The sequence below is a fragment of the Halictus rubicundus genome, chromosome 11, assembly GCF_050948215.1.
Source record: "Halictus rubicundus isolate RS-2024b chromosome 11, iyHalRubi1_principal, whole genome shotgun sequence".
NCBI lineage: Eukaryota > Metazoa > Arthropoda > Insecta > Hymenoptera > Halictidae > Halictus > Halictus rubicundus.
In genome coordinates, this window is record NC_135159.1 from 5,930,902 (window position 1) to 5,947,470 (window position 16,569).

Sequence of the window (16,569 nt, forward strand, 5' to 3'; positions counted from 1 at the left end):
CTACCAGATACCTGTCGCATTACTTCTTCCACCAATGACGGGAACTCCGCGCTGATTGGCCCGCCGCTGACCAATCAAAATCTAGAATCTTGATTGCCGGCGAATCGTACAGCTGAAGGTTTTCGCGCTTCTAATTGAAATGTACAGTCGAAGACAAAATTAGGTGGAGAAATAATAGAGATATACAGACTGTTTCGTAAATAATTCAAATTATAATTTACATTGTCATTAAGTACGTTTTATTGATACAAAAATGTCAGTCACTTATTGAGAAACGAAAATAAACATGATGTATGGGCATGTGAATTGTTTATCCACACTACTACAAACTATAATCGTCAATATTCTCGCGTTTAGGATACTTCTTAATAGTATCATTTCATGTTTATAAATTTAATAATTGAATTGTTGAATATGTTATATTTTTAAATAGATGAATAATTAAACATTTCTTAATGTTGATATAAAACCGGTATGAGTAAATGCTTCATTAAATATAGTCTATTTGTACTAAATGGTCCACGTAGAATATATAATATATGAAAGTTAAGTATATACAATAATGTCAATTCGATAAAACATTATTAACATCTATTTCTACTATCTGTCCAATTAATTTTGGCTCCAACTGTACATGCATACAAATTCAGAAGTGTTCAGAAATCTGAATCAAAACCAATATATCGAGCGATAACACAATAGACTCCTGCAGTCGAAATATGTAAATACACTATTATAAATAATTATAGACTTGAATACATTTTTACAATTCTCAAAACATCAATGTTTTTATGTGATATACCCTTCACAGATGTTTATTTGTATTGCAAAAATTTATGAAAGTCGAACGCAAGTAGTGATTCAGAACCTTAAAAAGAAAACAAAATTTTCTGTTACGGTATTCGGGTAAAGTATAAACACGTAACTCCTTTCTTCACCTGTTTATTCGACATTTAATACTTAATCTTTTGTTTTTTTATGACATCCAATCATCATCCAATAGTTTGTTCGTCTTTCCTCTAAATACATTAGTTTATATAGAGAATCAAAGTGGGTCATTGTAATAATTTCACTAATTATTTTCTTAATTATTGCAATAAGTGTAAATAAGTATAATATAACATCTTTCAAAATTGTATGCAGAGACAGCTCTGAGCATGATTAATTTATTTCTTTATATATCACCGATATTAATGAAAACTGCATATATCAGATTCGTTTGAGATTCAACTTCTTGTTATCTCTGAACATCATGTATTTGTAAACATTTCCTTTCCATATATATTGTTCTCCAAATTTTAGTTTATACTCTACATGACCTTGTCACAATAGTAAGCAAATATTTCTGATATCTACATCTGCCAGATTTTATAGTACATATTCTACTAAAACTGGGATTACATTCAAATTAAAGTAGTTTACAAATGTAGGATGACAAAGTACCAGTACTCAAAATATCCCTCAAAATGACATGCTTAGTGGGGATTAAAAGTATCGTAAGTCACCCTAGTTGCTCATTTATCCACAATTTGTAATACAAAGCTTTTTATAATACTTTGGGATCAATTAACAATTATGTGTACATATTTGGGTAACTCATATGCTCAATTTATTAGAATAAATCAGTAAATGAGAATAAATTACAAAATTTATATTTTTTCACAATTTCTTTGCTTCTATATGGCATTTAGAAACTTTTATTTTGTAATACAAAATAAGAATATGCGAGGCTTGCTTTAAATGTGAAGATACGTCTAAGTCTACAATTGTTCACAGCACTGTACGTTGCTTCCTTGTTTTCATTTTTAAGTTTTTATTAGGCGTCCCAATTTTGAACGTGTGTTGAAGATACACGTATAATGAATATGTTCGTGTTTTAATCCGTGTAGTTTGTAATACATATATACTTGTGTAGTTTTTAATACACGGATACCCGGATATTGAGATGCACTGCTATTAATAAAGAATGTGTATTAAAATATACAATGCAATATTAATATATTCAGCATACATAAGAAAATACATAGACACATTTGCACACATGATTTTCAAGATAAGTGTGTAGCCGAGTATTTCAGTATCTGTATACCCGTGTGTGACAAAATACTCGGGCTAGAGCAAAATATGGACATACTAAATAATTAAATACACGTGTTACACGTGCATGCAAGTACATGTGTAATAGGGATCTCTAATTTTTACCATAGTAAAAATCTTCCTAGAAATATGACAGAATGATATCAAAAGGAACAATTAACATTTAGATCTTGTACGATTGTCCTGAGAATTTTACACTAATGGGGGGAAAAGTTGTTTCATTCTGTAGAATTATTAAGTAACTTTACAGTAAATATTGTTGAGGAATCTCTTTTAACACTTATTACATTTAGTTTACACAGAATATTATTTATTGCTTTATTTATTTGAATAATAAAATTTTCTCTTTATCATTCCTAATAGGACATTTTATTTTAATTCATTTTACATTCTTTGTAGATATACAACTTAATGTAATTTGTAATGATTATATTTATCTCGAACTAAATATGAAATAACAGAAACAACTTTTAACTATACATTTGCCACATACATGTACATGCTTTTGTACAAAATTTTACAAAAAATCTTAAATTAAAATAATAATGGATTGAACTTTAATCCTTTAACAATCATTACTGCTCAAAGTATAATATCATTATTTTAATGAATGTATTAATACGGAGGCACGACTGTATGTACATGTTATGAATATCATTATACAGGGTGTCTCAAGTAAATGGGATCACCTAAATATCCAATACACCCTGTATACAAGATACCAGCAATAAATTTACATGCACAGTTCCATCATTAAGAAATTTTTAATTATTCATCTGTTTGAAGTACAACATATTAAATAACTATGTAATTAAAAAAAAAAAGAGTGAATTGCAATATGTATTTAGAAATATTCTAAATTCGACAATATTAACAATTATATTTTACAGTAGTAAGGATGAACAATTTACGTGTTCATATATTACACAATGAATTAACTCAATTCAAACAAATATAATTTGGTTGTGACACTTATACCTAGCTCTGACATTGTGGAAAGGACAGACCACCTTTCAATTTCTCTCCATTGAAGTGATCGTTACACACTGCTCTCACACTGCACAACATTGCTCTCACAATTAATCGACACACCATTATCTGATAAACGTTTGAAACGTTTGGACTGTTGCTCACTATCCCTCCCTCTAATTTCTTCTTGACTCAGTGTTCTTTTGGCAAGTGTCTTACTAAATGGTTTCATGATTAAAGAGTCTTTTCGTAATGTCACTTCCTTCAAATCATAGATAAAGTCTTTATTTAGTGGTTTTATTTTATTACGGATGGGTCGTTGTGGCCTTGGAAAGTCTGACAGGCACGTAATATCACTATCCTTTGAATCAGACATCCTACACGATTTTTCCTTTCCTTTATTTTGTAATGTAATTTCTTCGTCCTCCACTTGTTTCGTAGAATTCACTTCCGGAGACCCAAAGATGACTTCCATCACCATTTTCCTGAGCTCAGGATCTAATTCAAGAGTGCTTTGTCCTTTCACACCATTGCTGACAGTCTCTTGAGTATCTTCGTCAACTGTTTCTTCTAACATAGCTGGATTTATATCCATTATTTCTGTGTCTACATCACTTTTCACTTTTTTTCCTACTTTGTTACCTATTTCTGTTGTCACTCCGTCTTCTATGTCCATATTTGTTTCGCGTCTTATTTCTGTTTCCTTTACTATTTCTGTCTCTACTTCTTTATTTGCTATTTCTGTTTCTAATTGGTCCATATCTGTATCCTCTAACTCGATTTCTTCTGGTTTCACACTGTTCGGAGAAACACTAATCTCCAACACCTCTGGGGAATTAGATTCTTCCTCTAAATTTGTTTCTTCTAAAATAACTTCCTGCTCAGACACAACATTGTCGTCTGAGATTTGACTTATCATATCTTCTATAATAGCACGATTATTCTGAGCATTGTGCATTTTATTACAGTGTGCTACACAATCACACTTAACAAAACACTTGAAGTTACAGATCTTGCACCGGTATCGGTTCCAGCCTACATGTAGGGCAGCATGTCTTCGTAGATTAGTTACAGTGGTGAACTTTCGTTTACATGGAAGGCACTGCAATTTCTGGAAACTCACTAGCGCAGCTATTTTCTTTTCCATTATCAATGCATGATCCATTTTCTCAACATTACCTACATAAAAAAAAAAACAATTTATTCTGTTACCTGGTTCTTTGCATAAAAATTTCAATTATCATTTCTTTCTTACCTTTGTCAGGATTTATTCTCTTCGCACTGTCCTTATTCTTTCTTTTCTTACTTCCTATATTATTTTTGTGCTTGTTCATATTAGTGTAAACAATTTCTACAGATTCAGGGACAGTATTTGAAGCAGGCAAATTATCTTTAGCAGCAATTTTTTGTACACCATTTACTGGAGCTGTTGCATTTTCATCTTTCCCATTCTCAGCTATTAATTCCTCATTTTGTAACAACTCCCAATCTGCTTTACTCAAGGTAGCAACAGCTTCAACTCGTATGGATGTCTCATTGCTATTGTTGATCTCCGTAGAAGTAGAAGTGACTACGGTCTCACTGGAAACTCGATCTGGCGACACTTTGTTTGTCTTCTTGATTTTTGTTGTACTTTCACAGGCTGCGACGCGCCTGTGGCAGTACTGTGAGTGTGCAGATAATGCTGCTTTTCTATCAAACCGTTTCCCACAACCTCCACATCTTTGCAGTTCTGTGTCAGATTCTAAATGATCCATCCACTCCTGTTGATAAAATATCACATGTGTACATTTTTATAAAAATTTAAATATTAATATAAGAATTAAAATACCTGTGTTTCATTGACTCGTGACATACTAGTCGTTAATGATTTATTAGCTTGCTCCTTCTGTAAATCTTCTGCACCAGTTGTGTCCTTAATAAAAGCTGTCTCTTGTATCTGGGCTCTGAGCTTTCTTACATGTTCATTGGTTTTCCTATGAACTACAGTTTACATTGATATTACTAAACTAATGTAAAATTATATTTTGAGTATACGTACTCTTGAACAGGTGGCGATAAACACTCCATGTGTTCGCAAACGTGCTAGTACAGTATGGACAAGGGTAGCATAATCTGTGAGATGTATGTAATGTTCTTGTGTGTACTGCCAATGTTTTTTTTGTTGAAAATTTTGCATTACCTGGTGATTCAAAAATATTAATCAAAATAAATACAAAAATGTGTGCTGAAAAAAATGATAATGGCGTACATATAGAACAGGTGAGCTCAGCTTCAGAAATACATGCTGTTTCTTCATTGTTACCGTTACTTGTATTATGTTTGGTCTGTAAAACCAGTCCATCTGGACCTAACACTGCAGTTCGTTCGTTAATCATGTGCTTCAGCTCCGTTACCTGAATTGAATTAAAAAATTATTATTGCACAACTTACTTAAATATGATTACGTCCTTTTCACATTAATAACACAGTCTAATAACATTTTTGTCTTTCAATAACAAATAATTTCCTAAAAATTTAATGTAAAAGACCACATTGCTGACTGGTTATGTATATATTCGTGTTGTCATGTTCAAAAGTTGCTTTCACAAAGCTTTGAACAAAGCTTGATAGCGATACAGGTATTTTTAAGAGCATTTTAGGTATTCTTAGTTATCTTAATTTATGCTAAAATACAAGGCTTTGATCTTACATTCAAATGAACAACAGTTTCTCACTGTAGGTGCTGGTTTTGGCTCCAAATCGCCAATCAGCAAGGTGTTAACTGTAAAAGTTATGTGAATGTTTCTTACATAGAATAATTCTGTGGAGTCTGCCAAACATAATGGTATTTTTTCACAACATGAACATTTAAGTATGTTTAAATAAAGTTTAAAGAGAACAAGACACCTTTGGCATACCAATTTCCTTAGATATTTTTCAATTAAAAAGATGAAATTTGTAATTGATCACTATACCTGTGTCTTCATTAGATCTACATGATTCTGAGTTGAAACCACTGGTTCAACGGTTTGGTAAACCGCAAATGAGTTTGATTGCACAGCTTCCAAACACAAATGCTCCATGTTGGCATGTAAACTTTCTTTCTGTTTTTTCTGCAGCATATTTACAACGGAGATGAGATCTTTCTTTTGTTCTTCCTTAGAAACTTGGCTTCTCAGGATCCTATCATTCCCACAAGTTTCCTGAATCTTAGCTTCTGGTACTTGTATATTTGGTTGATTTGTGAGAATCTAAAACATATTTTTAACTTGGAAATAAAATACAGAAATATAATAGAATAACAAGTTAACTTGTTTTAATAATTTTCATCATAACCCTTACACAACCAATAAAATTAGAACATACACTATCATGATTGTTGAAGGAACTTCTACAAAATGTAACATCAAATTTCTCTTTGCAATATGTGCGTTTGTGTGAAATGAGATTGACAAGGCTTCTAAAGAGACTCCTGCATATACGGCACTCATATACCAAATCACATTCGTATGCCAGAATTGATTTGACCTCGTCGCTACCATTTTCCAAAACTCTTGTCAGACAGTATAAAGATGACACGCTTGTGTCTACTTGCTGATGCAGCTGTGACAAATCCGGATTGGCAGGTGCTACTCCTTTAGAAGCAAATTTCACCTTTCCAAATTTAACATTTGGCTTTTTGGTCTTTGCTTTTGCTTTCATCGATTTCATTTTCTGCAAGTATTATGCATCCCATTTACTATCTTGTCAGAACTGAAAGAAACAGTTGCAGTTACGAAATTATGTAAGCTTTTCAAAAATGCTAAATCAAATACGAAAATCACATAAAAAATACAAGATAACAATTAGTGCAATAAAATAGAACAAGGTAGTTACATTTACGAATATATGAATAATATTGTATTCGAAATATAGAAAGATTAATTTAAAGTAATATATTTTTTGATAATTTATTTTTTCGAGTATAATGGAAACTCGAGAATTTTTGAGAAAGTTACATATTTGGAATTAAAACGAGAAAAGCGTACAATAGACATGCACCGTCTCTCCTGCATTTTACTACGTAAAAATTGATTTTCACTCTGAAAATTTCGCGATTATGAGAAAAACGAGGAATCAAGAATCAGGTGGGCGTGCTGGAAGTCGATTTCTTCACGGAAAAATCACACAAATTAGATCTTCTCGGCCGACACGGATTCACGATCTCGATCGGTCTACAACCTCCATTTTTCCGAAAGCCAGAAGTTCTTGGCTCCACCGTTTCGACTAAACGGTATCATGGGCAGCACATTCATTTCGACAATTGAAACATTTCCTATTATTAATAATTTATACATTAAACGTTTGTTAGTTCTACACTCAAAATTTAATGAAATTGTACGTGTAAATTGTGAAATTCGTAACGAAAAGTAGACTATAAATTTGAGGTCTTTTTGAAAATATAATAAGGAGGTTATGTTGCTCGACTCTTGAAATAAATTTTAAAATTTGGATGTGCACTTATTTGTCATTACATAAGATTACATGGTAGAGTAGGTGTTTCAATTGAATAGAATATTATATTAATTGAATTTGATATAAGTGAATTTATTCAATTTAAATACATTCATTAAAAACACTATAATAACAATTGCAAAATTGTATTAGTCATTTGAATTAAGATGCATTCTATTCATATAAATTGATATTTCTATTTTTGTAATTAACATTGCAATTAACTCTTAATACTTATAATAGATGCAATGATTAATATTACCTATTAGCATAGTAATTGACTATTAATTTCATCAATCGATTAAATCAATTGGGAATTTTTAATTTAGTTCATTCATTTGTTGAAGTTTTAAGTATTAATTAATGGATGAAATTAAATATTTAATTTATTCATATTATATATTATAATTAATGCAATTAACAATTTTCGTTTTAAATGTTATAATCGTTAATCGTTACGAACATTAAATTTATATCTTAAATATTTTAGAATAATAAATTAATCAATAGAATCATGAAAGCATACTACAGAATTGTCATGCGACAGTATGTTAGAAAAGTATAATATTCACTTATATATGTATATTACAAAATTATTCAAATGATGAATTTAAAAGAATTTTTAAATATATGTACTCATTTTCCTGAGAATAATAATTTTAATGAATAATAATAATGATAATTCTAGTCGTGCAACAAATAAAAAACATAAATTATGTAAGAAAATGTACTTTAATGAAACTATATATAACTAAATAATTTCATATATTTAATTTAAACACAATTTATTAGATTAACAATCAATTTGCTATATATAATATTTCCAAAATGTCTGAAAAAAGGGAAATTTCTTTTGCATTATAAATTTTTGTTTATGGGTTATCAAATATATCGTAAATAAAAACAATGGTTAACAAAACACTATTTTTATTAATATCATTTAGACCTACAAAACACATAAACAAAAATTTTGATAAGGTAGTTATTAAAATATTATAACCGGAGTCAATTTATAAATTCACTGAAGTAGCAATAACTTTTATTCTACCTATATTACATTGAAAATATTAACTTACATAAATATACATATAATGAATCTGAAATCAAAAAACGTAGTATTGCGCATGCGCTCGAATCCGGTACTGCTTTCCGTGAAAACGTATGTACGAGATTGTCACCTTTGCATGCTTTTTTAGCGAAATTTGTTTATATATGAGCGGACGGTAATTAATGACAATAATTTTCGTGAACGTCGATAAGGATCTACGAGAACAAAATGGTTCTAAACGATTTTCCGGATCCAGAAATAATTGGTTGTGGGTTCAGTGCTTTCAAAGAGATTGACGAAGTGACTTCTCTGATTTCGGAGTTGAAAAAAGCCGATTTATCACCGAGTCTCGTTGAAAAAAATCGAGATCGATTCAATTTCATTTTGTCACAATACCAAGATCAGAGGCAATTATTGGATCCTTATCTAGATGACATTCTACAACCGCTGATTGACATTGTCAGAGACAAACACTCGACAGAAAGTATGCAACACAATGCATTCAAATATATTTTCATCGTCATGTCTGTCAAAACATACAAAAAAATCGTTACCTACCTTCCACATGAGGTACACAAGGATTTAGCATTTATTTGCTTCGTGTGTTTCAATATTTAAGATATAATTTTGTTCTCTATAGGTAGCGGACCTTCTCCCAGTTCTACGTATGCTAGAGAAGCAAGATCCAAACAATGTAGAGACATGGGAGACTCGATATGTGCTTCTAGTCTGGCTTTCCATAATATCAAAGATACCATTCCCGCTTTCTCGTTTGGAAACTTCCGATGTTGCTTCGGAACAGTTAATAACAGTTAGAATCTTGAAAATATGCAAATTGTTTTGCTTATCTAAAGATGCGTGTGCTGTAGCTGCAGTCTTTCTCATTTCAAATTTCTTGACAAGATCAGATGTCAAGAAATTGTATTTAAAAGAAATGATTATATGGTGTTTAGAGTGTGTCAAGAATGATCCATTCAGGCATGGCCCGTTAGCAGTTATAGCATCCATATTGAAACATGGTGCTAGGGAAGATGTTAAGCCACATACTCAAACAATTTTAGATGAAATTTTGCAATTTCACTTAAACGATAATCCTGCAGATCTAATTAGAAAGTTTGGAATAAAAATTGTACAGAGGATTGGATTAGTGTTACTAGGAACAAGACTTGCGTCATGGAGATATCAGAGAACCAGTCGTTCTATATGTCTGCAGCTTAGCACTAAATCTCCCAATTCTGTGGAGAATTCAGAGGAGGCCATGGAAGTTTCAGTGAATCAAGATGAGCAGGATATTCCACCAGCAATAGAAGATATTATTGAACACTTGATACAAGCCCTTCGAGATAAAGCAATCACAATACGGTGGTCCGCTGCAAAAGGAATTGGTAGAATCACTGCAAGATTGCCAATGGACTTAGCAGACGATGTTGTGGGATTTGTGTTGAATTTGTTTAGTGGTCGAGAATCAGATTCCGCTTGGCATGGAGGATGTTTGGCATTGGCAGAGTTGGGAAGACGCGGGCTTGTGTTGCCTCATCGTTTGAGCGATGTGATACCAGTGGTTTTACAAGCTTTGGTGTTTGACGAGCCAAGAGCTTATGGATCGATTGGATACTTGATCAGAGACGCTGCATGTTACATTTGTTGGTCATTCCCTAGAGCATATGACCCAGATATTTTCCAAGCGTATGTGAAAGAAATTGCAGCTACCTTGGTCGTTGTCACTTGTTTTGACAGAGAAATTAATTGTAGAAGAGCTGCGTCTGCAGCATTCCAAGAAAATGTTGGCAGACAGGGAAACTTTCCTTATGGAATAGAGATATTGACTATCGCTGACTACTTTGAGGTTGGTGTCAGAAACCATGCATATTTAAAGATTAGCATGCAAATAGCCCAATATAAAGAATACACAAAACCACTCATCGACCATTTGGTGGCAAGGAAAGTCACACATTGGGATACAGCAATCAGAGAGCTTTCAGCTAAAGCGCTCTTTAACTTAACATCTGCAGATCCAAGCTACTTCAAAGACACTGTTTTACCAAACTTAATAGAAATGTTGAGTTCAATTGATTTGAACATAAGACACGGTGCTGTGTTAGCAATTGCAGAGATTTTAGAAGCATTGCACAATTGTTATAACGAGAAAGTTGAAGACATCATTGGACCAACTGCTACGGAAAATATAAAGAACATAGTTGGTACATTACGTAAGAGGGGGCAGTTCAAAGGTTTGGGAGGCGAGTTAATGAAACAAGCTTGTGCAGTGCTCATAAAAAAGTGCTCAATTGTATACTTTCCAATATCTATGGATGTAATTTGTAAGTAAATATTGTGCATATATGGTTTTATACTTGTACGAACGACTACTTTCTAAGGCAAATTTGTTTACAGACGATTGGCAGAATCTTTTAGAGGAATGCTTAGGTCACGAGGTGTCTGTAGTAAGAACAAAAGCTGCTGAAGCACATACAGAATTCTTTTTTAAATACTACGCCAATGTACAGAGAGAAGAACGTGACATAGTTATTAACCGTTATCTTCATAACTTACAGTCAAGCAATCAGCTTGTTCGGATAGGTTTTGCACAAGCTATAGGTAACTTTTTGCATGTTAACTTTAAAAGTTGTGCAGTATTTTATTGTATATAATCTTCATGTATTCTTCTTTAGGATATTTTCCTCTGTTTATAATTTGTGAGAGAGTAAAGGACGTGATACAAGCTCTAATTAAGTGTACAGAAATATCAGAACAAACATTGAAGTGGGCAGAAAGTAGAAAAGAAGCCATCCATGCATTGATAATGGTGTGTCAAACTCTAGGAGTGAAAGAAGCAGGTTTGCTAATATATTTAACTAGTTAAATCCTCATCTCTCCCTCATTTTCGCAACTTAATGTGTCCCTTGTGTGCTAAATTGACACAATGATAGAATGTGGGTTAAAATGTTCTAGTGGAATGTACACATATAATTTCTTTTGACTTTGCAGATAAATGGGAAATATTTGTGCATGATTTATACAATTGTTATTTACTGGCGCTGAAGGAATATACAATAGACAGTCGTGGGGACATAGGAGCATGGGTACGAGAGGCTGCGATGATGGGTTTACATGTAAAAACAATTTCTTTATAAATCAAATGCCTCTATTATGTCATTTGGATCAACAACGTGTGTTCAATTTTAGATGCTAACGAATTTAGTATTTCAAGCAAATTTGGTATCTGTATTAAACGAAGAGTTGATGGCAAAAGTAATTGGAGGAGTGGCACAACAGGCTGTAGAAAGAATCGATGGGATTCGAGCACAGGCAGGAAGCGTTTTTAGCACGCTCATTCATAACGACCCTCCTCTACCAAACATTCCGTATCACACAGAACTAAAGAACATCTTCCCATACAATGAATGCAAGGAAACCATAGAATGGCGAATGGAGTCTGCAACTTTTCCAAGGTTCATTAAAATGCTGTCATATCCTCCTTACACAATGAACCTTCTGCAAGGAATTGTGTTCAGTGTTGGAGGTCTGAGCGAGTCTTTGGTAAGTATAAGTACGCAGATGGCAACAAGTTGTTTTATGATACTTGTAATCGAATGCTTATTCTAGGTGAAACATTCTAGCGTTTCGTTATTTTCTTACTTGCAAGAAATAGACGAATCTGGTCTCAGGAATATATGCCACAAGATACTAATTATTTTCGAAGACAGTCATAAGAATGAAAGAATGATCACATCGATCTTGGCTTTTCTGGATCGATTACTTAGCTCTGGTTGCATTCAAATTGTCCTTGATGATACTGAAAATGGCATCTCTGAAAAAATGTTGCTATTACTCAAACAGGAGATCAAAAATTCTAATAACACTAAGTTGTTAATTAGTAGCATAAATGTATTTTGCCAACTTTTACAGGTACTTTATTTTCTATGATTGAAGCATAATAAGATAATGCTATTAATTTGATTGTAACAAGAGTAATGATTATAGGTACGTGGACCAGTTGGCAAGAGAGCATTCTGTCAACTGAGCATTTTTCTCTGTCATAAATATAAATGCATACGCAAAGTCGCAGCAACAAAAACTTATGAAGCTTTAACTTTGTATGGAGAGGAAATGGATCTCGACGAACAAAACTTGATCAAAATTTTGACTGAATTGAATGTTACGGATTGGGAGAGACCAGTGATTGAACTTCGACCGATAAGAAATCAACTTTGCGAATTAATGGAGGTACCAACCCCTGTTCTACAAAACAAGGTTGCGAATTGAACGCTGTTCTAAAACTTTGGTAAGTGAGATCTTGAAGTAAGAAACATTCAATTATAATTAATACTTTATTAGGCAATGATTGTATAAAAAGTATTTTCATTCTTGATAATTTTGTAGATTTTGTACAAATGTACAATATGAAATATTTACATGTACACCATTTTATTCTACTCTTCCTTTTGCAACGTTTTTTAACACTGTTTCTTTGCATACAATTTTATTCTGTTTTTATTAAAATTTTCTATGTTAATCGTAAGATTATTTTTTAAGTGGTGCATTAAGATTTTAGCCCCACATTTTTCTATAATCCATTGCTGTGTCCACCAATTATGATGATCAATTTTGTTTGTTATGGGATCTCTTGGCAATGGACAATCATAGTGTTTTAAATCGACTATCTTTGTTTTTTGATTTGATTTTTGTATACTTTCGCAAACGAAACATTCAAACTCGTCTACGTAGTTTCCAAATTCTTTTCGAGACCACTCATTATTTCTATGCAAAGTATTCTTTAGTTTTTGATTGTCTATATCGTAATTGTCGATTAATTTGTGTGTCAAATATTTTTCATATTCAGTTTTATTGTTGGATAGATTGTTTAAAAAACTGGCTAAACTCTTGGGATCTTTAAAATCTAGTACTGAAATTGCAGACATATTGTTTGGAAGCCAATCCTGAAAAATGTTTAGTCATTTTTATAGCGTTTCTTGATGAAAAATATTTTTCTCATTAAAAAGATTCTATATTTGATTAGAATAAAAATTGTGATTTTAATACCTTAAATGATGGTGATCCATAATATATAGGTACAGATCCGACTGTAAGGGGCCTCCATAGTTTTTCCGTGATATAATCTTGACAGACTGCATTCTCAAAAGCTATAGTAAATTTGTAATTGGCAATAAATGAGAGAAAATCCTTGCTGTTTAATATTTCGAGGTAATTTTCTTTCAGCCTATATCATAATCACATTATTCGCTAGGTTAATGATAAATGAATAAAATCAATCTTTCTAAATCTGTAGATATAAGTCACCTTTTATCGAACTGAGCATTATTCAAACATGTGCCATATGAATCCACACGTATGTACTTCATCAACTCTGCTACATAAGTATCCCTATTACTTGCAGTATCACAGTCAGATTGTATGTAAAGTAGTGGTGCAAGGTTCTCTGTGTCAATTAACTTTGTCTTTCGTTCGGTTGATACAAAATACTTTCTGTCTAAAAAGAATCATAAATTACTGTCATTAGTTTGTATGTACTAGTAAATTATAGAAATACTTTCTAATTCTGTTGCTTCTAATAATTTGCAGTTTCAGTAGAACCACTGCATGTAATAGTAATGAAAAAAAAACATTAATAGCAATTTTACGATTGAAATTTGTGTTTACCCAACAATTCTGTAACTCCAGGTAAATCGATCAAAGTAAGAGGCACATCGCTAAATCTGCTGAATGTTGAGGAATACCTGAAAAGATTCAGGGTTTCCTGTTGCACCAAAATGGGATTATTTCTTGGAGATTCTTCATGAATCAAACCCCATGGAGCTTTATGGGGATTCCATTCTGGTAAATCATCAATTTGAAAACTGCTACCATAGAAAAGGAAGCTCTGAAAGTCAAAACAAGTGTAAATTAATTAAAACTAACTTAATGTAGAATATTACTAATTTATAATTGTATTCACAGCAACAGATCAATTTTTATAGAAAAATTTCTAAAAAAGTCGATAACATTACACTTATTTTTGGATGATACTGAAAAGTTCGATTGCTTGTAAAATAACAGGAATATTTTTTGCATTTGCGAACTTTCCCATCATTTCCAAAAGGGGTCCACCATAAAATTACAGGCACACCTTCTGCTGGACAAAGCATCAATAACAATTTTTAATACTTTTTTTCCCCTTTATAGATTTATTTTGTACTAATATGTAGTCAAATATGAAGGATTTATTGATATTTATATACCTGAATCGTGTGATTCATCACTAAATTGAACTAATTGCACCTGTAAATTATTCAGAAGTATCGCATTAAATATTTGAATTTTTTAATTTTATAATGGATTATTAAGTTTTACATATAACGGACACATAGTATCAAATATTCGAATTTTTTTATTCTTTGTTTAATAACAAGTACATACGTAACACATTTTAATAAATCTAAAATAAATATTAATTTCGATTATCAAAAAGAAAAAAAATGTCAACCAATATTAAATTTCTTATATATAGAAAAGCTTGCTAATATTTAGATTTGCACGATAATATAATTGAATGTAATTATAATTATAAATATTGAAACATGAGATTTACAACACATATATTATTACAAAGAAAAAACTGTGATAGATTTTGTATGCATAAATATGTATACCTGATAAATTATAATGCTTGCAGATAAAACAGTGAGTACTACGAATAAAAAGTACACTTTTCTTTGTAGTAACATTATACTTATTTCTCACTTTTTTGGATTTAGCAGTCAATTAAAAAATGTTACATTTTATTATGATTTTAAGCTATGCTTTATAAAATATTTTATTGCTTTGTACAAATTAAAAAGTAGTACTTTACAATACAAGGTGTATTTATTAAATTACTAAGAAATGACTAATAATTATCATTCTGATCGTGCATTGTCATACTTTATCAGTCATGAACAGTCAAAGGATAATACCAATTGATAATTATTATAAAAAAATCTATATATATGGTGGGATAGCGATTTATTTCTTAACTATTCAAACATCGTCTGTTATTAATTATTCGCAAAACAATAAATTTATTCTGTACATCTGAAGTTTATCATTTTTACTACAGTAATCTCTTCTGCACAGATCTTTCTCAATTTTTATTAATTAATAATACCACTACAGTATATGTACAGAAGGCTACAAAATTTTGTAATAATGTATAATGTAATTAACATTATCTAAAATATATGGTCAATTGAACCACAGGGGCAGTGTAAGACAGTATTCTTGCACATTAACCAATATATTCTTAATCAGTTTCCAATGCGCATGCGCCCGCAATGTAGTCTTAAAACTTCGTATTCAAGCACAGTACATATCTCCTAATTAGTGATGGGCACCATTGACTAAAAACTATCGACTAAATCGATAGCAGCCAACTACTATTTTCAGTCGACTGATTTTTTAAACTATCGACTGAATTTAGTAGTGGTTGGGTTACTATTTTCAGTCGACTGTTTTACACGTCGCCATCTTGAAATTTCAAATGTCAGTGTCGCACGATGAAACGAAAAGGTTAGAAATACATGATTATGACAGGACGTGGCAATATGCAAGTAATGAAATATGTAATAGATATTTCAATACTTTAATTCATATTAGATGTTAAAATCTTATTGCTATTTATGCGATATAAACTATATATGTGATATACGTAGGCATAGACTATAGCCCGCAATCTAGACGTAACCACTAAAACGAAATTTCAGTCGACTAAAAACTATCGACTAAATATTCGATAGTATGTAGTAACTAAATAGTAATTAGTCGATAGTTGAATTTAGTCGATAATGTCCATCACTATCTCCTAATACAAGTTCGAAAAAAACACGGTGTAAGTGAGCAGAGTTACCAGCGTAGAGTCTTTACGTTCTCCCTCCACCATCAAATTCCCTTTCCGCGACTCTCTGTACGAGAAGGAGGAACGTTTCGAAGGGGGAAACATTTTG

The 16,569-nt window shown here is 31.8% G+C and overlaps 3 protein-coding genes across 12 annotated transcripts; 1 reads left to right on the top strand and 2 right to left on the bottom strand.

The window, feature by feature from the left end:
* Positions 1–8: 8 nt before the first annotated feature.
* On the bottom strand, positions 9–7,528 carry LOC143358755 (zinc finger protein 800). 5 transcript variants are annotated; one of them, XM_076796169.1, is made up of 9 exons: positions 7,077–7,527; positions 6,415–6,762; positions 6,024–6,299; positions 5,318–5,462; positions 5,108–5,248; positions 4,898–5,049; positions 4,322–4,829; positions 3,076–4,245; positions 9–130 (listed from the first exon to the last, which is right to left on the bottom strand). In XM_076796169.1, the coding sequence occupies exons 1-8, from the start codon at positions 7,101–7,103 to the stop codon at positions 3,137–3,139; spliced, it is 2,706 nt and encodes a 901-aa protein (XP_076652284.1). In that variant the 5' UTR covers positions 7,104–7,527; the 3' UTR covers positions 9–130; positions 3,076–3,136. The 5 variants fall into 5 exon arrangements, with proteins under 5 accessions (XP_076652284.1, XP_076652283.1, XP_076652280.1 ...); XM_076796168.1 differs by having other exon boundaries at positions 5,108–5,462; positions 6,415–6,801; positions 7,216–7,528; XM_076796165.1 differs by having other exon boundaries at positions 5,108–5,462; positions 7,077–7,528.
* Positions 7,529–8,589: 1,061 nt separating this feature from the next.
* Tbcd (tubulin folding cofactor D) lies at positions 8,590–14,398 on the top strand. Of its 3 annotated transcripts, none has more exons than XM_076796163.1 (9): positions 8,593–9,160; positions 9,231–10,911; positions 10,985–11,188; positions 11,263–11,427; positions 11,579–11,703; positions 11,777–12,130; positions 12,197–12,499; positions 12,575–12,875; positions 14,273–14,398. In XM_076796163.1, exons 1-8 carry the CDS (start codon positions 8,819–8,821, stop codon positions 12,854–12,856), a joined length of 3,456 nt encoding a protein of 1,151 aa, XP_076652278.1. In that variant the 5' UTR covers positions 8,593–8,818; the 3' UTR covers positions 12,857–12,875; positions 14,273–14,398. The 3 variants fall into 3 exon arrangements, with proteins under 3 accessions (XP_076652279.1, XP_076652278.1, XP_076652277.1); XM_076796162.1 differs by lacking the exon at positions 14,273–14,398 and adding an exon at positions 13,663–13,794; XM_076796164.1 differs by lacking the exons at positions 12,575–12,875; positions 14,273–14,398 and having other exon boundaries at positions 8,590–9,160; positions 12,211–12,445.
* On the bottom strand, positions 12,884–16,565 carry Fuctb (alpha-(1,3)-fucosyltransferase 10). Of its 4 annotated transcripts, none has more exons than XM_076796177.1 (7): positions 15,241–15,814; positions 14,830–14,869; positions 14,599–14,720; positions 14,252–14,471; positions 13,892–14,081; positions 13,634–13,811; positions 12,884–13,530 (listed from the first exon to the last, which is right to left on the bottom strand). In XM_076796177.1, the coding sequence occupies exons 1-7, from the start codon at positions 15,313–15,315 to the stop codon at positions 13,048–13,050; spliced, it is 1,308 nt and encodes a 435-aa protein (XP_076652292.1). In that variant the 5' UTR covers positions 15,316–15,814; the 3' UTR covers positions 12,884–13,047. The 4 variants fall into 4 exon arrangements, with proteins under 4 accessions (XP_076652292.1, XP_076652291.1, XP_076652293.1 ...); XM_076796176.1 differs by having other exon boundaries at positions 14,599–14,723; XM_076796178.1 differs by lacking the exons at positions 14,599–14,720; positions 14,830–14,869; positions 15,241–15,814 and adding an exon at positions 16,473–16,565.
* Between the last annotated feature and the right edge of the window lie 4 nt (positions 16,566–16,569).